The following is a 23861-nucleotide window of genomic DNA, read 5'->3' as shown; positions in this document are numbered from 1 at the left end:
GACAGAAGTCTTATAAAAAAATACAAATGTTCAACATTCGCACAGTACGGCTAAAGAACGCATCTCTGTACTAAGAATTATGATCGAAGTTGGCCTCAAGAGTTCAGAAAAAATAATTTGTCTTTCAAATTAACAAGTTTTTAAGATTTTTAAACCACGAGCAAAAACAAATAGATAGAAGTCTTATATATAAAAAAAACAAATGTTTCACATTCGCACAGCAGTTTAGTTAGTTCTAATGACTTTTTATTTCAAATAAATAATTTACGATGCCTTAGTTATCTTAGTCTATTTGGTGTGCCTCAAAGCCTTCTACCAGGTTGGCAATAAATAAATAAATATCGTAAGTTATTTTACAAACAAATATAAACAAATTAAAAAAAAAAGAATTTAAAAAATATTAAAAATTAAAAACCTCCCTCTAAAATTCGTTTCTGTTTTGGATTGCAGCTACTGTATAGTTGTATAAAACATCCCATAGTTTTTCACCGTTTAAGATGCTTATTGTCTCTCCTTCTTCAAGGGTGTTTTTACGAAATACCATAATACGAAGTTCTTCTAAAATTGGACAAACTGCAAGAAAATGGAAAACGTCCTCCCTGGTGTTCATGTTGAAAAGTTTGCAAATAATTGGTGGTACGTTCGATGGGGTATAAAATTTAAACTTATTATTTCACCTCTTATTTTGAAAACATTACAAAGTTTTTCAACAGAGTAGCAATCAAGAAAGTTTGTGTTTTCACTAAGATAATGGTTTAATTCCTATATAGTGAAGCTCCAGCATCTTCAGTGTATCTTTCATATAAGATACAACTGAATTAATCTAACAACAAGTTGCATTTCTCTCTTAGATAGGAAGGTTGTTCTTTTGTCTCGGTATCTAACTCTACTCGACACTCTGATGCAATTTCTATCCACATATTGCAAATACTTCCACCCGTTCGAATAATATTTCTCATTACTATGTTTGGTATTCTAGTTTCTTCCATCTCTTAAACTTTGATAACATAATTAAAATGCACTTCTAGGGTATACAAAATAGTTTTTCATCAAGATGTATATTTACGTTTAAGTTCGCCGATATCGTCATACCAAGATATTTGTATTTGCGTACTATCTTCACATCTTCTCCATTGAACTTTTACTTTCCAAGCAAGCATATCGTCCACCACCTTCTCTGAACACCATAATTTTGGATTTCTTCAGGTTGACTGTTAAATTCCAAGTTTTACAATATATGTTGAGTCTGTTAATCATTCGCTGAAGTCCACAGAATCAGACAGAAATACGATGTCGTCCGCTTTCATTAAAGCTGAAATTGTTACCCCGTTGAAGTTTATACCACCTTTAACAGAATCGGTTTCATCATTAAGATACATCATGAAGAATAGGGCACTTAGTATACAACCCTTCTTCTTCTCGCGATATTGTGTCAAATGCACAAAAAATAAGTACAATTTTTTCTTTTTTACTTCCCATAGGAAGTTATTGTAATATGGTAGATTTGTCAAATTGAAAATTTTGACATTTCTCGACGTCTCAAGGTTCCTAGAGTCAAAACAAAAGATTTTTAGAAAGATGTCTGTGAGTGCGTGTGCACGTACTTTCGTACGTCCGTGCGTCCGTACGTCCGTGCGTCCGTGCGTCCGTTTGTCCGTTCGTCCGTTCGTCCGTTCGTCCGTTCGTCCGTACGTCCGTACGTTCGCGACGTTTTTTTGTCGTATAAGCTCAAGAACTAGAATAGATATCGATTTCAAAAAAGAGGCTGGGATGCGACCCACACTGATAACTTCCCATCCCGTCTGTCGATTTGTCTTGCTTAAAAGTTTGTCTATATGTACTCGTATCAATTTTTACCAAATTTGCGTACCATTTTTTGTAGATTTTATTTTTTTATGAAAAAACAGATTGTTGGATTTTTATATAAAAATTACTGAATATCGCAAACAATATTTTCTGTAAAATGAAAAGCGTTTGATGACAATATTTTTAATTTTTAAAAGCTATTTGAGTAAAGTAAATTTTTACTAAGTTTTAGTATTGTTTTTTTTAGAGTTTTATTTTTTGTAAAAAAAATTTCGATATATTTCTTATAAAATAAAAAAGTTTGAAGCCAATATTTAAAATTGTTGAAAGGATATTTGAGTCGAAAATAATTTTTTAACAACGTTTGTTAAATTTTTTTAGGTTTTTATTTTTTGTAAAAAACTAAATTCGATTTTTCTCAACATTTTTCAACATGTTGAAGACAATATTTCTCTTAAGATAATATAAGCTTGAAACCTACATTTCAAGTTTTTGAACAGATATTTGAATCGATACTCAATTTTTATCAGCTTTGAGTAATGTTTTTTTAGATTTTTATTTTTCATAAAAAAAACTGTCAATTAAATTTATTATTATTCTTCGTTGCTCAAAATTGTTTAAGAGATCAAATCATATTACAGTCCTAAAATTTTGGAGGTGACACATTTTTTTTTCAGTTTATTTGATTTATAAAAAACGTTAAATGTTTTTTTTTTTCAAAAAATGTGCTTATTTAATATCAGGCGTTTTTATTGGGAACCTATAGCTAGCGCAGTTATAGTAGTCCGAATAAAACATTATAAACACTTTTATATACACTCGCAGTTTAAATTTCAAAGTTGGTATCCGTGTCAGCATATACGTCAAAATCAGCTGTCAGTCAAAAAATTTGTTGTGAAATAAAAAATGGATAACGAAATAAGACAGGTAAAAGTTAAAATTAACTTTAAAATTCTTATTCCAATTCATATATTCAATTACAGGCTGTATTAGAGTACTTATTAGATTCATCTTCAAGTGAAGAAAGTACATCTGCATCAGAATTGGAGGACAGAATAAGCTCCAATGACTCCTCTTCTGATGAGGATACGCATGAAAAGGTTGCCAATTTTATGGAAACCATTGAAAAATACAGTGAAACTGATTTTAAATCTCACTTTAGATTAGATCGCTCAACTGCAGAGCAATTAATAGGTAGGCAATCGCATCCATACATTTATCTGTTTCCTATTATAACAGTCTTTTTAACCACTTTTCAGAAAGCTATTCACAAACTGATTTCTTCGCAACTTCTAATCATGGGGGTAAAATGAAAATTGAAGCCAGAGAAGAAATTTATTTTTATGTATGGTACGTCAGTAACACTTTGACATTCAGGCAGTTGGGAAACCTGTTTGGAGTTGCAACATCTACAGCGTGGTCTATAGTTGGACGTGTTAGCAGCTGGCTAGTTTCCAAAGGTAGAGAGTTTATAAAGTGGCCTCAAGGTGATGCCGTTGAGCAAAACTGCCGAAAATTTGAGGCCAAGAAAAGAATACCGAGTGTAATTGGAGCGATAGATTGCACCCACATCGTAATTTCTGCTCCCAAAAGCAATAAAAAGTGCTATTACGACCGTAAACAAAACTTTACTATTGTGTTGCAGGCTGTTGTTGATGCAGACAAGAAATTCATCGACATATGTTGTGGAGAACCTGGTTCGTTACATGATAGTAGAGTGCTCAAAAGATCAACATTATACAATCGAGTGCAAACCAATTATACTCAGCTATTTCCATCGAACACTTTTCTATTAGGTGACTCGGCGTATGCTTCTTCACACTGGATAGTGCCTCCATTTAAGGACTATGGCCAATTAAGTGACCAGCAAAAAGCGTTTAATTTCATTCACTCATCAACCAGGATGGTGATTGAAAATGCTTTTGGTTTGCTAAAAGGACGGTTCAGAAGAATTAATAAGTTCACTGAACAACGAAATCTTAATTCAGTCAAAAGAATTGTTGTAAGCGCTTGCATTTTACATAATTTGTGTATTATCAACGCTGATACCATTGTACTGGACCAAGAAGCAACACCCGAGGAAAGACATTTAGAACAAAACTCGAATCTTGAAAACAGTGCATCTCGAAACCGTCGTGAAGCATTATTCTCATATCGGTGTCAACAAAATATTCTTTAATTAAAATTGCGTTTTAACTATGGCATTTGTTTTCTTTTTCATTAAATTACCTTATCTAGATGAGCTAAAACAAAAAATCGAAATTCTCCTCTAGGGAATCTCAAAAAGTACCTAGCTACATACTCTATACAAATTTGAAGCAAATCGATCCAACCGCTTATGATCTAGCTCGATATATGTACATCAGAACGCATAGACAAAAAACGCATAGATAAACAAACCGACGGACGGATTGAATCTTTCCATCATCGTAATATTAGCATTGTGCATTGATTTATTAAACTAATGAAGGTATATTCATAGATTGTTTAAGCTTTTGATAGGTAAAACAAAACTGGAGCTTATCTTATTAAAACTTTAGCAGGTAAACTCCAGTTTAGTCTTGCAACAGCTTCAATAAAAATGTCTATGAAAATGCCCAAAGCTCTATATTGTTTGATCTCCGGCTTCATGATCTTCATCACACAATTCAGAAAATCACCCATATTACGATAGTCATTTAACTAAAATAAGTTAGTTGTAAAATCACAATTTAGGTTGAAATAAAACAAAACAATTACTTAAGCATTCCCTCTGCTCTACACTCCTCTTACGAACATAAGCAATTCGCTTTCCTGAAACACCAATTTTCGCTTCTTTAGCCGAGTCGTTTTGTACCCGTAGCATGATGGTTAGTGCGTTGGACTGTCATGCAAAGAGGTCTTGGGTTCAATCCCTGCCTGTGCCACCATAATTTAAAAATAAAAAATAATTTTCGCGGGTACTGCCTCTTGCGAGGAATTGACAATTCCTTCAAGAGTAATTCTTGTCATGAAAAAGTGCTTTCTCAAAACTAGCCGTTCGGATTCGGCCTTAAATTGTAGGTCCCTTCCATTCCTGACAACAGTACTCGCACACAGGAATGGTTGAGAGTTGTAAGTCACTAGGCCCTGGTTCACAACGGACTGTTGCGCCACCCCATTTGATTTGATTTTGAGCCGAGTCGTTTTACTGTCGTTTTAGAGAAGTGACTATCGTAATACCGTTAATACCATTATGTACCTAGAAGCTGGAGCTCAAATCAAAAGCAATCAGAACAGAACAAAACACTTAAACTTCACTTCCAAAATAAAATCAACTAGAAATTAAAGCAAAACACAATAGTTTATTTGTTTAAAAATTTTTCGATCAATTCGAATTTTGTTTTCCTTGACTCTGCTTTTTGCAATTCAAGCTGCGCTTTGTCACGTTGACGCTGCTGAAAGCGTTCTTCGGCTGCTTTCATTTCGCGCTGCCTCTGCTTCAACTTTTCCTTATAATAGTCAGATCTCGACATTGCAGTTCTCCTAGTTTTAATTTTGGCAGGTCTTGTTGATGGCAGTGCAGCAACTCCAACAGAAGCTACTGGGGCAGCTCCAGGAAAAGATGCTGTGGCAGAAAATCCAACAAAAGCTGCAGCAACTCCAGCAGAAGCTGCTGATCCACCAATTACGTTATTGGTTTCTGTTTCTAAGGCAGCAGCATTTGAAGCAGAAGCTGTATTTGAATCTGTATCGGCCGCAAAATATTCCAATGTAGGAGATGCCTCAGCATGTGTTTCTGGGAACCTGCTTGTCGTTGAGGGCATATCCGGTGAGGTTGGAATTAAAACTGGTGCATTTGTAAAATGTTCAGACCCAAAGTTGATAGTTTCGGCTTTTGAATGAATGGGCTTATCTCCGAATAAATTCTCCATTTCTTCCCAAAAAGGTACGGTGCACGGAGATGCGCCAGTTTTCGACGAGTTGTCCTTAGCGTCATTGTAAGCCCTCAGCAACGTCTGCATCTTTACTTCAAGGTTGCGAGGTGTAAAACCCGAGTCCTGTAATATATTTTATATTTTTTATTTGTTTACTTACAAGAAATTTCAAAATACTTACAAAACCTGCCGAAATCATGTCCTCTAGAATGTTCGCATACGCAAATCTTTTTTTTCTGTTTTTAGTGAACTCTTCTTTGCGTCCTGCATAAAAATGCAAGAACACTTTGGTCTCCTCCTTTGTCCAGCGCTTGGTTCTACAGTTAAAAATATTTATTTTTAATCAAATCCGCTTGTTGGTATTTAATTTTTGTTTACCTTTTTCCCATTTGGATGCTCAGAGTTTCTTTTTTCCCAATTTTTACTTTCCAATTAGAAAAAGCACAGCGGTAGACCAAACCAAACCAACAACAGACAAAAACAAACCGAATAATTTTTTTATTTGAATGTTTGAATACGCTTAGGGATGTGTTGAAAAAGTATTGTTTTTTGTATGCCAAGTTCAGTTACGGTTGAAACAAGAATTTATATGGAGATTGAATTGGATTAGATTGAAGTGCGAGTTGAATAAAAAAAGAGAATAGATTTTCGAATTTCGGTTCGATCTGTTCTTCACTTTTCCGAATGTGGGTTAGGCCGTTTTGGCGGTGAGCGCCTCATTTTAGAACCGAATAGAGATGCTTTTACGTAATGTGTGTGTTTTGATAACCTACTTTTTCTTCACGCAATTTGTTGAAGCCGCGCATTAGATATTTATTAACGTTGATTAAATAATCGAAGCTTAATTTTTCAAACCACCACATTTTCGCTCGAGTGAAAACAAAGCATTACATAAATAAAATATCTATGAACGCACTCCTGAATAATCAAAGCTGCCAACCTTCACGTAGTAAATGTTTTCCTTGTCAGTGTTCTATTCCAAACATTCCATTCACATTATCTGCACTATTATATCCACTATTTTTACTAGCCAATTTATTGGCAGCATTAATTTGTTGTTGTTTACTACGTTAAATTTTGCTGCGCTATCTATAAATTTCCCAATAAAAAACGCCTATCATGTAACAATATATTATATAAAATTTAATTCAAGTCTCTAGCGTTTTTGGTTCGTAAGATATTTAGGCGGTTAACTAAAATTTGCACCTTTTTCAAACTGCTATGCTAAAAAACAACCCACGCAATTTTCTTGAGAGTTCTTTCTTCCTTATTATCTGTATAACAAAATTTATTTGAAGTCCATATCTCTTCTGGTTCTTGAGCTATCGACGACGAAAAAAACGTCGCGAACGTACGACGGTACGTACACACGCACGCACAGACATCTTTCTAAAAATCTTTTATTTCGACTCTAGGGACCTTGAAACGTCGAGAAATGTCAAAATTTTCAATTTGACAAATCGGACCCATTACAATAACTTCCTATGAGAAGTTCAAAATGAGAAGCTTAGGGTACTATCATCAATGAAGCTGTCTGAATAAGGAGGTTTATAAAACGAGAAAAAATGTTGGAGATAGAACAGAGCCTTGCGGCACACCAGCATTCAAATTCATATTAAATGGTCCGAAAGTAGATTTCTAATCCACCGAAGGAAAACGTTTTCAATAAGAGAACCTCATCCTAAACTATACCGAATGCAAGTGTGATAATTTTGCTTGCTTAAATGTTGACCGCGGCTGCGTCTTAGGTGGTCCATTCGGAAAGTCCAATTTTGGGTAACTTTTTCGAGCATTTCGGCCGGAATAGCCCGAATTTCTTCGGAAATGTTGTCTTCCAAAGCTGGAATAGTTGCTGGCTTATTTGTGTATACTTTAGACTTGACGTAGCCCCACAAAAAATAGTCTAAAGGCGTCAAATCGCATGATCTTGGTGGCCAACTTACCGGTCCATTCCTTGAGATGAATTGTTCTCCGAAGTTTTCCCTCAAAATGGCCATAGAATCGCGAGCTGTGTGGCATGTAGCGCCATCTTGTTGAAACCACATGTCAACCAAGTTCAGTTCTTCCATTTTTGGCAACACAAAGTTTGTTAGCATTGAACGATAGCGATCGCCATTCACCGTAACGTTGCGTCCAACAGCATCTTTGAAAAAATACGGTCCAATGATTCCACCAGCGTACAAACCACACCAAACAGTGCATTTTTCGGGATGCATGGGCAGTTCTTGAACGGCTTCTGATTGCTCTTCACTCCAAATGCGGCAATTTTGCTTATTTACGTAGCCATTCAACCAGAAATGAGCCTCATCGCTGAACAAAATTTTTCGATAAAAAAGCGGCTTTTTCAGCCAACTTTTCTAGGGCCCATTCACTGAAAATTCGACGTTGTGGCAGATCGTTCGGCTTCAGTTCTTGCACGAGCTGTATTTTATACGGTTTTACACCAAGATCTTTGCGTAAAATCTTCCATGTGGTCGAATAACACAAACCCAATTGCTGCGAACGGCGACGAATCGACATTTCACGGTCTTCAGCAACACTCTCAGAAACAGACGCAATATTCTCTTCTGTACGCACTGTACGCATTCGTGTGGTTGGCTTAATGTCCAATAAAGTAAACTGAGTGCGAAACTTGGTCACAATCGCATTAATTGTTTGCTCACTTGGTCTATTATGTAGACCATAAATCGGACGTAAAGCGCGAAACACATTTCGAACCGAACACTGATTTTGGTAATAAAATTCAATGATTTGCAAGCGTTGCTCGTTAGTAAGTCTATTCATGATGAAATGTCAAAGCATACTGAGCATCTTTCTCTTTGACACCATGTCTGAAATCTAGCGTGATCTGTCAAATACTAACGCATGAAAATCCTAACCTCAAAAAAATCACCCTTTATTTATTTTACGTGATACTTGGTAAGCGTTTGCAGTAAGCCAACATTATCATTTAGAGAACTTTGAAAGGTAAGTTTGTAGTAAAAACGAGGCTTAAAATTCAAAGTTTTGCTGTATATTTTTTAAAGTCTCGGGCATTTTTTAAGGCCACCAATTTGAAGTTATCAAAGTGGTGGGTGGTATATTTTTGCCTCCTTTAAACTACTAATGGTCAACAATATCAATAAAGATTATTTTTGACGAATGCTTTTTTTCTCTCTCTGAATCGAATTGTTCTAAGTTTTTTAAACTCTAATGTGAGTTTGTCACAAGCTCCTAAAAAATCCAATTCAAAATATTTAATTTCAAAATTTTGTCATTCAATTCATGTACGTTACGACGTCTCCAGGGAATTCCCTTATCTCACAAACTTTTTAATCCTACTTTCTTCAGCTTGATGTGATAATGACCTCTATGCCACTCATTTCTATGTCCTTAAAAGTCCACCATCACATTAGCTTAATACCATCTCCCATCATCCATTTCTATACCCTTTAAGTGAGACCAACCCTTCTTTATTTTTTTGGTTAGGAAAACTTTTCCAAATTGCTGCTCTAAATGTTCTCATTTGAAATATCCTTCTTTGTTGTATTAAAACACAAACTTTGCTACTTTAATGTTTTCCAAAAAATATGTCAAAAAAAGTTGCATCTGCTCTGTTCTTCATCTTCGATATGCGATGGTGATTGTTATCTCTTGTCTTATACTTGGCTTTGGCCGGACATTAAGGCACAAGCCCCAGACTCAAGAAACACCAGGACTAAAGGACGAAGACGACAAAATGAAAACATTAATTAGTCACGTTCTGTTGAAAGAAGAAGAAATGTTTCTTAGTTTTGTTGGATTTTTGGCTTTATTCGTTTATTCGTTTATTTTTTTCGTTTTTGTTTGTTTATTATATTTTCTTTTCTATTTTGGTTATGTTTTATTTTATTTTTGGCCCACCCTATATACCAATCTTTTAATGGTATCATTGTGGCAGTTAGTTCCGAAAAATCTGTGCTCCACAATAAAGGATATAATAATCTGAGTGCTCTGAAAATGAAGACCATAAGAAGAAAGTTTCTCCTATTGAATTTGTCGTCCAGTTTCTCGCCTCCTTTTCGAAATAAAATACAAGAGGGGCTGTCCTGGCTGTTCCTTCGTTTGCTCCTTATTATTGCTCGTTCCATCTCTTTGACTTTTCTTCTTGTGACTTTTGTTTTTGAATTGGGACTAATGATGCAGCTAATTGTTATGCCAGTTCTCGCTTCTGTAAGGCACCAGCCAGGCCAAGCCCGGCCATCAGGCAGAGAAAGTTGTTATATACTCGTTCATATAAACTTGACTTGTAGCGTAGGAAAAGGACAAAAAGGACGAAATTATATTCTAAATGCATGTTAGTGTTTCCGATTCTGATGCTGATGCCTGTGTTGTGTTAAGAAGTTGTTGTATTTAATGTCGATGCGAAGCGTGTAATTAGCCATTTTCGGACAACATCATCAGACAGTGTGTTATTGCCCAGCACAGTGATGGCAATGGCAAAAGGCAAAGGCGAACTATACTATAAAGAATTCGTTATCAGAATGAGGTCCTTTGTCTTTGCAGCAGGGACAACATTACATCGTATACAGCGACGGAGTGTCGACAAAGGCGTTACAGTCGATGAACGCGTCTGGAGAAGTGTCCCAACCTAATGATTAGATGCCTTTTAATTGGCATAGCTTTTGTATTAGCATCAGTATCTATCAAAGGATACCTACACTGAACAAAAAATATCAATTTAATTAAATAAAATTGAAATTATATTCGGGACATGGCTTTTTTAAATTTTATCACAAGTGTGCCATTTTTTAAAAATATCTTTCATGAGTCCGTTTTCCCAAAGGTGCCAAATTTTTGTGAGAAAATTGACACATTTTCCAACGAACCAATATTTTTTAAACTCACCACAATTGTATGCAAATTTACATATTTTCTAAGGATCCAATTAATTCGAAACATAACGAAATTTTATGAATTTTAAATGAGGACCTACACATGTCAATATTTCAATTATTGTTCAACATCTTATAAGGTGTCGGTAATGTAGCATTTTTCTTCTATTTCTTTTTCTCTGAGTGCATTCGAATAAACTCAAATGAGCTTTTATAGCAACGACAGCGAAACAAATTATGTTGTACTTTGAGTCCGCATTGAATTTTAGTCCTGGCTATGTCAGCTATAAAGGATAATTGGATCTGGTAATAGAACAAAAATTACGATAATACTTTGTGTGTCCAATTTGCTTAAAAAGAATAAAACACAAACTCAGATTTACCCATCAAGGACGGTATATTAACACAAAACGACTTCTAATCCTTACTGAATTTTCATGTGCGTATACGAGAGTATGTCCCTGTCCCCAATTTTCGCCTTATTTGAAAAAAAAGAAACAACAACAATAAAAACCATCTCTCTCCATACGATATTGTGTACCGCCGCCACCGTTGAAACTCCAATGGAACCATGGGGGCTGGGCCCCGGGCGCACACATATCCTTGTTTGTTTACAAAGAGAAGAGATGGAAAAGTAAAATTTATCACACAATAAAAATCCTTTACCACACATTACGGCAAAATGGATTGTCCTTTTGCTTTTGTCTGGTTAATTTGTGACATTGATGTCAGTCCGATACACACAAAGGATTAGATTTTCCATCGTTTGTCGTCATTGTCGTTTGTTGTTCGACGTCCGTCGTTTGTTCTCGTTCGTCCTCGTTCATTGTCGTCCATTTTTGGCTGTCGTTGGAAGGACATGTAAATTATTATTGAGAGTGTTTTCGTTTCTTGTTTCTTTACTTGGTTATGTTTTTTTTTTATTTATTTATTTGCTGTGGCAATGTCAAATTGGGGGGAATAGGATTCGTTTATTCGATGTATCCTTTTTTGGATGGTGCGGTGGTGGGCGTCTGCCACTTGACATCTCTGTGACCCCAAATATAGGGGTGGCAATAAGGTCCTTGATCCCTTGTTGTATAATGTCAAGGGGAATAATATAACATCTCGTTTTTTGGAGAGATCGTATTCGAGTATATGATGCCCAATTAAAATTGACGTAGCTGTCTATTGGATGATTTGACAACAGGATACGACAGAGGACATGATGTCCTTTCCATCGTAAAACGTCATAGTCGTTTTCGTCGTCGTATAGTTCTCGTCCAGTTCGTCCTTTTTGACTTCATATTCACATTTTCTCAGTTCATTTTAAATATAAATCTTTGTTGGCCATGCAATTACTTTTGGGGATTGAAATGAGTGAGACAAGGGTAAATATTGCTTTGGGAGATGAGATGTGCACACACATGAAAATGGTATGGAAATTTATTTGATTTTCTTTTGCGGTTGATGTAGGTTCGCCTTGACTGCTGAGAACTTGAATAAAGTTTCATCATGATTTATTAGAATAATGTATGCTTTGTATTCACTATAAGATTCCATACATAAGAAATCATTGTTGATGGTAGAGGAACATTTTATGAGGGTCTTTGAACTTTGTTATATAAATTAAATAATATTTTTAGAAGGCATGAGTTTTGATATGAAATGAAATGACATACAAATTTTCTTCCATTGTGTCAAAAAATTAAGTTTAAAAGATAAATATTTGTTGCAACAGACCGTTGAGAACTAGGGCCTAGTGACTTACAACTCTAAACAGCTCCTGAGTAATGTTGTCAGAAATGAAGGCGAAACTACAGTTTTGAGCCGAATATGAACGGCTAATTTGGGAAGAACTTTTCTAGACAAGAATTATTATTGGAGGATTTGTCAATTTCTCGTAAAAGGCAGTATCCATGAAAAAACTTATATTGGCACAGTCAGGGATGGAACCTAAGACCTATGCACTAACCAACTAACCATACACCACGGTCATTTAATTTAACAATTAACTATCAACTCCAGAAATATCTCCAAGACCGAAGGCTTCCTATATGGCTGGCAGTATGGTTTTCATAGCAATAAGTCCCCCTGTGATTTCAGGGTTTATTTCATTGATCAGTAAAACAAATCTTAACATCGTTTTGTAGAAAGTAAGGTTTTAGCACTTGATATTTCAAAAACATTTGATCTAACATCTCTTATCGAAAATGCGTTCCTTTGGTTTTGACAACTTTCTCCTTCGTTGCATTAGAAATTTCCGTTGAAGACGTTCAATTCAAGTCGAATTAAATGGATATTCTGAAAAACAAGAGGGTGTGCCCCAAGGCTGTGTTCTGTCTCCGACACTCTTTTTCATTCTTAACTTCCCATAGAAGGTTACTGTAATCGGGTAACGTTTCAATGTCCCTAGAGTCAAAATAAAATATTTTTAAATAGAAAGATGTCTTTGCGTGCGTGTGTTCGTACGTTTGCGACGTCCAAATCTTAGAAACCAGAAGAGATATTGAATTCAAATAATTGTTGTTATACAAATAATTGTGCACAAAGATGCAAAAAGGGCTATCAAGAAAATTGAGTGGGTGTTTTTTAATATAGTAATTTAAAAATAAGGTGAACATTTTGTTTACTCTAAATATCTGACGAATCAATGATGCTAGAGACTTGAATTAAATTTTATACTATATACTGTAACGTGATACCAAATATGGTTTTGGAAAAAATCCATCCAAGGTTTTGTTTATAATTCAAAAAAACTGAAACTGAAATGTTGTCACCTTGAAAATTTTACGAATGAAAAATGATTTTTTCTCCAAAACGATTTTGTGCAACGAAAAATAACGTTTTCAACAACTGGTTAAATTTTGAGAAAAATCAAATTGACCGTTTTTTTATAAAAAATAGAAACCTAAAAAAAACATAACTCAAATTTGGCATAAATTTGAATTTCAACTCAAAAATATCTTTTCAAAAATTTGAGATTTTGGCTTCCAATTAATTTTATCATATAAGAAATATTGTTTTCAACATTCACTTTTAAGAAAAATTAATTAAAATTAATTATTAACAGTTTTTTTACAAAAAATAAAAACTTAATAGAAAATTAAACAAAAGTTGGTAAAAATTGATTTTCGACTCAAATATCTTTTCAAAACTTTGAGATATTAGCTTTAAACTACCTTTGTCTTTTAAATAAATATTGTTGTCAACATTGGTGAAAATTTTGAAAAAAATCGTATTAACGGTTTTTTTTACCAAAAATTAAAAACTTAAAAAGAAATTTAACAAAAGTTGGTAAAAATTGATTTTTGACTAAAATATCTTTGAGATATTGTCTTAATACTACCTTTTTCTTTTAAAATATATTGTTTTCAACAAAAAAAAATCAATACTAAAACTTGGTAAAAATTTACTTTTTACTCAAATAGCTTTTCAAAAATTACAAATATTGTCTTCAAACTTTTTTTTTGTTTCACAGAAAACATTATTTTCGATATTCAATAAAATAAAATCTACAAGAAATAGTATGCAAATTTGGTAAAAATTGAAACATATAGACAAAATTTCAAGCAAGACAAATCGATAGACGGGATGTGAAGTTATGAGTGTGGGTCACATCCCAGCCTATTTTTTTTATAAATAAAAAAAAACTGAAACAAAAACTTTCTCACCTTTAAAATTTTACGAACAAAAAATGGTTTTATCTCCAAAATAGTTTCTTGCAACGATAAATAACGTTTTTGACATCTGATAAACATCACATTGACAGTTTTTTTTATAAAAATAAAAACATAAGAAAACATATCTTAAGGAAGGTAATTATTGATTTTGATTCAAATATCTTTTCAAAACCTTAAGATTATGGCTTCAAAATAATTTTATTTAATAAGAAACAATAATTTTTTTAACATTCGGTAAAATTAAAAAAAAATTGAATTGACAGTTTTACAAAATATAAAGACCTTAAAAAAAAACAACACTAAATCTTGGTAAAAATTTGCTTTTGACTTAAATATCTTTTCAAAATTTAAGAATATTGGCTCCAAATTTAACTTTCTTACAGAAAATATTGTGTTCGACGTTCAGTGAATTTTTTAATAAAATCCAACAGTCGGTTTTTTGTAAAAAAAATAAAACCTGCAAGTAATATTACACAAAGGTGTAAAAATTGGTGTTCGGTTCTCGATATCTTGTGAATAATTGAAGACATTGACTTCTTATTAATTTTATTCATCCAATTTTTGTTTGTTTATATATTAAATAGAACTTGTAAGAAATTCTACTAAAATTGGTTAAAATTGGTTTTGGAAACTATTTCATTATATGCAAAATGTTGTTGGTAATTAATTTTTTTAATAATTCAACTGACACCTTGTTTAACAAAACACGAAAACCTATAAACTTTTTGAGCAAGACAATTCGACAGATGAGATGGGTAGTTATCAGTGTGTGTGGCATCCAGCCTTTGTTTATTAATGATTTCCTGTTTCAAATTCGAAAGTACCCTAACCTTTTCATATTCGTTTTAAGATCTTCTATGGCAATGAGCTTATCATACCTACTATAATAAGCTCATTAAATTCTGAACTCAAGACATCATTGTTAAATGAGGAATCAATTTAATGCGTCCAAAATTCAAAGCTTTATATTGTAGTTAAGAAATAATTTAAACTTTTGCCACTTTTCATGAGTGGCACTTGCATCAAGGAGACCGAAAACCCTGAAACTTTTGGTATGTGCATCTGCAACAATCTCTTGTGGAAGGATCGCATACGCAATGTCATCAAAAATGCCGCGAGAAATTGTGTGCTTCCAATCATCTGTCTGTTATCTGGAAGTCTTATAAACGTCCAAAGTTTGAGTATATAACTCCAATCTCTGAACTGGTGCTTCTGCAACTTACTTTCTTGGAAAGTAGTGAACGTAGAGGATTGATTAGTGATGATATAATCGTCGTGAATTTGAAATCTCTGCCATGTCCTGTCTTTCCCAGTCGTTCCATTATTCAGGAACTTTAAACCAATGCGAACGGACACCTTTTTTCAAACCGTCTCTCTGTTAATATAACAGATGCAAATAGCGTTAAAGTTTTTCATAGCCTAGGTTATGAAACACTTAAAATCGTAAACAAGCTAAGCTTTCGGAACATCAGCAAACAAAAACACCAACAAATTTTAACACTTGAAATGCTATAAAAAATGACTTAATCATTTGTTTACAAAACTACTCTTTTGGGGTTAACAATATTGCTGCCAAATAAAATTATACAAACCACTTTCAATTGTTATTTCGGCTTTCCATTTCCTTCCAAAAAAAGGATCCTTGAGCTTTTCCTCAATTTTAAACATAAAAATGATATCCTACTGTTGCATGTTTATATCCTTTTCCTAATTTGTATTTGTCTTCTTTTTTTTTATTTCATTAATTGTCCCTCTATATTTGAATATTTTAAACAAACAATACCCAAAAGGTCCTACATATTCCCATTAAAAAGGAAATAATAAAAAATCCCCTGTAGAACAATAATGAAATTTAATTTAATTGCCAAAACAAGCAATGTGTTCGTAATTGTTATGTCTTCGGAACGTTTGTAAAAGCGACGATGACGACGACAAACAACCCTCGTTCGCAGGACGCTGGCTTCTTTTGCTGCTGCTGGTGTTTCCAACACCAGATGGTGTAAGTTTTGTTGTACCAAAACTCTACATAATATTCCATTGATCCCTAATTGTATTGTAACATTTTCACAATATACGCTCAACAAGACGCCACTACAATAACCGTTGATTGTTTAACGAGACTGCTCGTAAAAAAATAATAAAATAACAAAATTAACGAAAAAATAGATTCAAACTATATAATTCTCGATTCTCGACTGACAATAGCTATCGCACCCACATATTGAAAACCTTATAGCCGCTGCCGGCCGCCTTTCCATAATCATCGGTATCAGTCGCTGATTTGAAAAGGTCTCTTGGTAGTGTTGGCTTTGGCTCTTCGCTACATCATTCGCTAACGACAAGGATTTTTATGACTTTTCAAAGCAAAACAAAAGCAGGACAGCGGACGGCCGCTTGGCAGCTCGGAGGCTCGGCGGAATTGCTAGTTTTTTTGGTGTTGTTTATAGTTTTAATACCTTTTTATACAACTTTAGAATTAAACATAGACATTGGGACTCTGGGCATAAAAAACACCTTTGGTCTATGTCAGTTCTTCGACTGCGCGCTGCGATGGCCGATGGGATGCGTTCATTTTTCACTCGTTTGTTGGCATAGCCCGTAATCGTAATGAGGATAAGTGGCTCCCTAAATAGTTTGTTTACCAAAAAAATGTTTTATGTTTCGGGCCATAAAAGTCACTCCAAACTGACATTTTTACTATAGGTTAGGTATAGATATACTGAAACTTCCTCATGGGTCCGCCAAACACCTATGTTCGGAATTCACTTTACTTTACTTCACATGATGATGATGATGGTTGGCAACACAAAAAGAGACATTTCCTGAAATATAACAATTTTATAAGGGGGCTATGTCTAAGGCTACGGCTATTCCTATGGCACAAACGAATATAAAAAGCTGATAGTAATCAGTTGAAATGTGTTTTGGTCGATTCGACTTTTTTATTGGACTAATTAACGAAGTTGATGAGTCTATCGTTTTATATATAAAACAACCTACCAACGACAACAACGCCGACCAACGACGACGACGACTTGAGGAAGGGTTTCGTTGATATAAAAATGTTTAGGATGTAGGTGCTATCATCATAATATGTATGTGGGGGAGGTAGGCAATAAAAGTCCCGCTGAAACCTTTATAATTTATGTCAAAGAGTTTTGATTAGGTTTGTATGAAGGTATACAAAAAATATTACAATCTAGAACTTGAAGGGGCAAAAGTAAAGTTATAGATAGAGCAATAAAAGGAAAGAGCAATATTTAAAGCTTCCCCTGTTACGACCCTTTTCATCGAAAGTAGAAAATCTTTTAGTAAGGTTTTCCGATAGAAAAAGTTGGAAGATATTTAATAATTGTTTAAACTACTTTTGTTATAATCACATTTTTGAAAACCTAATCAAGTAATCTGTATTCTATATCCTAACATTTTAAAGCTGCGTGATGATTAGTGAATAAGGCTATCATTTATTTATTTATTTACTCATTTCACCTACGAGTAACAAGCGCCACAGATTACTTTAGAATTATTAAGGTAAATAAAGTTAGCAATAAACAATAATGAAATTACATTCTTAATAATAAGTACAATAAATCATTTTTGAATTTGATCTGGAGATGGAAAGATCAAGATGTCCATTTTATAAGAAACGTACCTTGAAAAAAGATTTTGGATCTTTTGAATTCTATCGGAGAATAGTTGTTGGTGAGGATTCCAGATGACATCATCATATTCCAAAATAGATCTTACCAAAGATGAGCGAAACAAAGGTTTAGGGGATTTGTGATCGAATATAACCCCTAGATCTATAACTTTAAAAGTTCTTTGAAGAATAAGGCATCTCTTAAATAAAATGTTTCTTGGAAATAGAAATAACAAAGCATTTCTTAACGTTAGGGTTAAGGCTGCTTGACTTACACCAACAGGATAAGTTATCTAAATCCATTTGAAGTTTAATGCAGTCGTATAGTAGCTTCTTACTTTCAAAAATAGTTTGAAGTCATCAGCATATATTAAACACTATCTAAAATTAATATTGTTGACAATATCATCAACAAATATTATAAACAGCAAAGGACCTAGATGACTACCTTGAGGAACACCTGATGTACATCTAATAGGCCTTGAAGTATATTCCTCTATTTTTACTTCTTGCACTCTACAAATTAGAAATGAGCCGATCCACTGAAGTAGACTTGAGTGTATGCCGAATACTTCAAGCTTACAAAGCAATATATTGTGGCATACAGAATCGAAGGATTTGTTGAAGTCAGTATAAATAGCATCAACTTGGCTTTGGGTTTCAATAGATTCAACCACGAAAGAAGTATAACATGCTTAATTAGTAACGGCCAATCTTTCAGAAATAAATCCATGTTGGGCAATACTAACATGTTCCTTCACAAGAAAATCCAGTTTTATTTTAATTAAACTTTCTAAAAGTTTAGAAATAGCAGATAACTTCCAAATTTCTCTATAGTTTTAAACGTTGTATTTATAGCCCGATGTAAAAATTGGAGTCGAGAAAGATGATTTCCATTCGTCAAGAAATGTTCCGGAAGACAAATAACGATTACAAATAATTAGCAGAGGTAAGCAAAGAGAATTAGAGCATTGTTTTAAGACAATCGCTGCGTTGGGTTTGAGACTTTGAAATTATTCTAAAATATCAGCAGAATTAAGCTGTATGGACCCAATATCCACTTTGGGCTGATCATAAGAAGGAATGAAAGCATATCAATGAGCGTTAGAGTATACGGATTCAAAAAACTGAGCAAAATGTTCAAGTCTCTTACTAACCTCAGTAGATCCTTCACCTTTGAAATTAATAGAGTTGGGGATCCCAATTAACTTCCGTTTAGAATTAATAAAAGACAAAAGACCAGAATCGCTTTGGGTCGCATTTTAAGTTCACTTCAGCGTTCATGACATAATTTCTGTGCGAGAATTTACTGAGAACAATGAATTTTTTACGAAGCTTACAAAATTCGAGTTCGTCATTCAAATCGTTGGATTTCTTAAACTTGGCATGTTTGAGGTCTAGGGTTTATTCCTTGCCTTAAGTTTTTTTCACAAATACTCGAAGAGTAATTCTTGTCATGAAAAGCGCTTTCACAAATCAGCCCTTCGGATTCGGCATACAAACTGTAGGTACCCTCCATCCGTTAAATTACTCCCTAGTTCTCTAAAGACTCTTACGCCATGTAATTTATTTATTTTAAAACAGTTTAAAGACCACAATTCTCAGAAATCTGCAGGAAAATAGTTAGAAACCTAGCTTTTGAAAGCTTTGATTTGTCGAATGTGATAATATAAGCAAAGCGCTCGAAAAATAAGCATTCTTTCTGAAGAGTACTTGCACAAGAATTGATAGGTTATGATGCTATTTATAACACTTCTGAGACTAATGGTGGATCTGCCTGAATAAGTCTTTGAGTGCTTAAAGTTAAAATTGATAAAAAATGAAAACCGTTTTAACAACCTAATTGCTAATTCTGTGTTAGTCAAACATTTTGTACTTGCTGGCTTCAATAATCGGAACATGACATTCCGCTTCAAGGCCATCGTGTGATATTGAGTTTTCCTGATTCGGTACTACTTCAGTTTCTATCACCAATAGAGACAATACTCTCAAGATATTAAAAATCTTTTACCATCTCTAACGGTTGTCCAAAAACATTTACTTGGTTTGATGAGAAAGTTAGAAGACTGATCCTTTAGTCTTTCCATGTTTATCTCTACCCCACAATTTCGACATATCTCTGCACCAATGTTGTCATTAAAAGGAGATCCATGATTCTTTAAGAAGCTAAGCCTACGTCTTCTGTGTAGCCCAGATATTTGAGTTGAAATTGATGAGAATACTGAATTTTTCCAATCTTGATGAAGCAGTACATCACTTATCATTTTATCAGTAACATGAATAATATTGGTATGCCTTGCCTAACCAAATTTCAAAACTCCACTAAAAATCTTCCTTAAACAAATCGTGATAGTTGGTTTCATTATGAAAAGTCAATACTTGAAGGATATTGATGATTGTTTCCGAAATATTCTCAGTTTTTCCAGTACATTAGTAATAGTAAAAATTACTTCAAAAAAATTGTTAAAAATACATCCAAGAAATTATTTAATCTGAAATACTTTTATCAAGGGTATTTTTTTTTGAAGTGCATACAAATATTTGTCGTTTCTTGTCTATGATTCAACAGTCATTCTACTACGTTTGGCAAGACTTAAAAATTGTTGTCATTTTTGAGAATAGGTGATCAAAAATTGGACTTACAAATAGACTATAGAACTTTTCAGTAATTAAAATAATAAAAAATGCCTTCAACCAATATTTCTGTTTTGTGTTATTATTTAAAGTTGGCATGATTTTGAAAACACCAAAAAAAGTGGTAACTAGTGCTCAAAATCATTGTTTAATAGTTCCGTGGTCATTTCAAAGTTCCCAACACTTCTGTTTCTAAGTTTTTTAAGAACTGCTAGTTTGAAACTTAAACTTCCAGTCATGTAAGAGTATTTTCGCTACATCTATTTATAATCTTGTGAATTCCATCAACTTATACATCGTCTTATTCCTTACTTTATCTAATTGGCCTTGCTTCAAATAAGAGAGATTGTCAATTTAAAAATCTATTTGAGCATTTAAAATGTTTCACTTAAATACACAAAAATTGAATATTTTCCATTATTCTCTCACAAACCAGATTTTTTTGCATTTCAATTTATCAAATCATTTCTTTGAGACATTTCTTCCACACCAAACCCTAAGACTTTATCCTTGCCTCATATGCATTAAATCCTTTTGACCCAATTCGTATTCATCTTTTTCTTCTCAATCTACGTAAATGCAGCATATAAAACAAATCTCCCAAATTGAAAGTCCTCCAGATCCACACATAACATAAATTTAACTCTTAGAAGAAAAAAAAAACAAGGAGTAGAAATTCCTTTAACCGATGTCAAAGATGAAATCCATTTAGGTACCTTATACCTTACCTGGTGTACTTCACCTTCCACATACGTCGTCGTCGTTGTTGTCGTTGTTGTCGCTGCTATTTTAACATCATCTTTCTCCGCTTATATGCATCAAGCTGCTTTTGCGAATGAAAAAAGTCAAACTCATTACATAACTTTCCTCATTAAGTGTTTTTCTAATTCCTAGTCGTTGTTTTTCGTCCTTTCTTTTTTCTTTTTTCTGTGAGTCACACAGCGTTTTGCACCCCAGGAATCCCAGGTCCTTATTCGTTTACTCTAAACTCTGTCATACCTCAGTCTCTTTGTCGACGACTGATGCATTCATTTTGCGATGGGAATTACTAAGCACTCAGGAAGGATAATTTTCGGGTTCGACGTCTCCTTGAGGATGATTTTTTTTTTATATATGCATATCTTTTTTTCTTCTCAAAAACGTTGTTGGTACGTGACGGCGGCGACGGGAATCATTTCAAAACACAAGGCGAGCTAAAAGAAAATCAACAAAATTTCATCTTCCATAACCGGCGTTTAAAGCATCACCTCCGCTAGCGCACCCTAAAAACATTTGTATTCGGTAGCGAAAAAACGGAATTCTTGGTTTATTTTTCGTTTCGTTTCTGCAAAAAAAGAAGGATTTGCTCCTCGAATCCCAATTCTTTTCAAAAGAAGTATAATAATTTTGAGTCATTCATAGAAGCAGAAGAATCCTGAAACCCACACACACACACAAACAACGTACTAACACATGCTAAAGGAGCGTAAGTTTCGTAATTATTTATCCTTGTTTCAGCAGCATCATCATCATCAAAGCCCCAAACCTATATATGTATGTCCTTGTCAAAAAATAAAATAAAAAATATCAGAACTCAAGATGAAATCCGTAAAATTGCAACGCTTTTCCTAGGGGAGAGCTTAGAAAATGGGAATGCAACAACAACAACGTCGAACGGCAACAGCATCAGCTTCAATAGCTGCAGCACCATATCAGAGGCAGCAAGTACCGCACATGAATCAAGAATCAGATGGGATTAAAAGTGCTGAATATGTCCGTCCAATCTCCCAACGAGAACACAAAACAATACCAAAATGAAATTTCATGTTTTAAAGAACATTCCTCCTGGAAACCCGAATCCCGAACCCCGACTTGTCTCGCTTGGCCGCTCTGCCTTCCATACTATACTATAACGCTTTGGTCCGACTCCTTATTGCAAAATTTCAAATGAACGTTGAAATTCGCACCCTTTTTTTGGTCTTAAAAGACAATCAACCGAGTCAATGAATTGAAAAATATATAAAGTACTCTAAAATACTGAAGTGCTGCTATATTATCTACATCTACATATGTATAAACGAATACTTGAATCTAACGGGAATAGGTATATATGTGTACATGGGTACAACAGAAACACACACACACCAAGTGAATGTCCGATTTCAATCAAAAATTTTCAATTGAAAATAAGAAAATAAACCGGGCCGGGGGAGAAATGATACTCGTATAGATTTGAGTCAAGGCTCATAGAATCTTGATTTTTGACGGAAGGGGCTACAGCTTCACCTTCACGAACCCTTTTTAAAATATTTTTGAAGTTATATTACTTCGTTGTTTTTTTTTTTTGGGAAGAAAGGGGTTGGTCTATGATTTCAAAATCAAAAAAAGTTAAATGGTTTTCGGTCGAGCATAAATGCATCTTGAGAAATATTTATACTTGGCAGTGGCATATTTTTCTGCCATGACTTCAACTTGAGTAATCACTCAAAATTCAGACGAAATACTAAAGGTTTAATTTGATTTTGTTCTTGTACGAACGAATTTCATTGAATCCATTTTTGGAAATTCTTGTGGATATTGATTACGATTACGAGTATAAGTATCGAGAATCTTTTTAAGAGCTTGAAAACCTTTAAAAATAAAATAGAACAGATTTAATTTTGTACTATTATTTCCAGTATAATATGTCCTCGACAGCAACTATTGGCGTCAATGGTTCCTTGAATATTGGCTTCCGATGTTAACATGGCCATTTCTGGATATGAATTTGTCACGAATTGATTTTTCAATAAATTGATGGCTATAAGGTCGCTATTTTTAAAGTTGCAGAGTCCTGTTGGAATGAATGCTTTATATGTAAGCTGATTAATTTTTACAAATTTACTTTAAGCCTCGAGCAATATGCGTCTCTATAGTCTCTATGAAGCACTCAAAGACTCTCTCATTTTCTTTGACAAGGTCTAAGCCTCATCGCCATAAATGACAACTGGGATGATGTGTGTCTAATATAGGGTGACTTCAGTTGCTCAAGACAGGATTTTAACACTCAACTGCTACTTGGCCTTGCCCTCATTAAACACTAAACCCATCTTCACTGTTTCCAACACAATACTCGAAAACTTACCACCGATATCAGACTTTGATCTTAAAACTATCGCAATTCTTTGTCGAATCCAAACCAAACAGACCTTTTGAAGATTGTGCCTATAAGGTTGACGATTTATGGATAGTTAGTGAATAGAAACACAATCAGAAATGTTCGTTCATTATACTCGTAGCACTTTTTTATCTAAGCGCAGTTTTGCAAAATTCGTAAAGATTGACAACATTCATTTCATTCAATAAACTTATCACTTGATCTTCCGATAAAAAGTCTTTTCTGAATACTGAG

General features: G+C 34.0%; 2 protein-coding genes across 2 annotated transcripts; one reads left to right on the top strand and one right to left on the bottom strand.

Moving 5' to 3' along the window:
- The first annotated feature begins 2648 nt into the window (after window positions 1-2648).
- LOC129947843 (uncharacterized) lies at window positions 2649-4157 on the top strand. The gene is made up of 3 exons (XM_056058574.1): window positions 2649-2733; window positions 2790-3000; window positions 3066-4157. The coding sequence occupies exons 1-3, from the start codon at window positions 2713-2715 to the stop codon at window positions 3983-3985; spliced, it is 1152 nt and encodes a 383-aa protein (XP_055914549.1). The 5' UTR covers window positions 2649-2712; the 3' UTR covers window positions 3986-4157.
- A 952-nt stretch (window positions 4158-5109) lies between these two features.
- LOC129947462 (uncharacterized) lies at window positions 5110-6165 on the bottom strand. Its single transcript, XM_056058024.1, has 3 exons — window positions 6081-6165; window positions 5884-6019; window positions 5110-5825 (listed from the first exon to the last, which is right to left on the bottom strand). Exons 1-3 carry the CDS (start codon window positions 6089-6091, stop codon window positions 5130-5132), a joined length of 843 nt encoding a protein of 280 aa, XP_055913999.1. The 5' UTR covers window positions 6092-6165; the 3' UTR covers window positions 5110-5129.
- Window positions 6166-23861: the final 17696 nt, after the last annotated feature.

Source organism: Eupeodes corollae, chromosome 2, assembly GCF_945859685.1.
Source record: "Eupeodes corollae chromosome 2, idEupCoro1.1, whole genome shotgun sequence".
In the NCBI taxonomy this organism is placed as follows: Eukaryota; Metazoa; Arthropoda; class Insecta; order Diptera; family Syrphidae; genus Eupeodes; species Eupeodes corollae.
The sequence above is the reverse complement of the archived record's forward strand: the minus strand, read 5'-3'. Positions and strand labels throughout refer to the sequence as shown.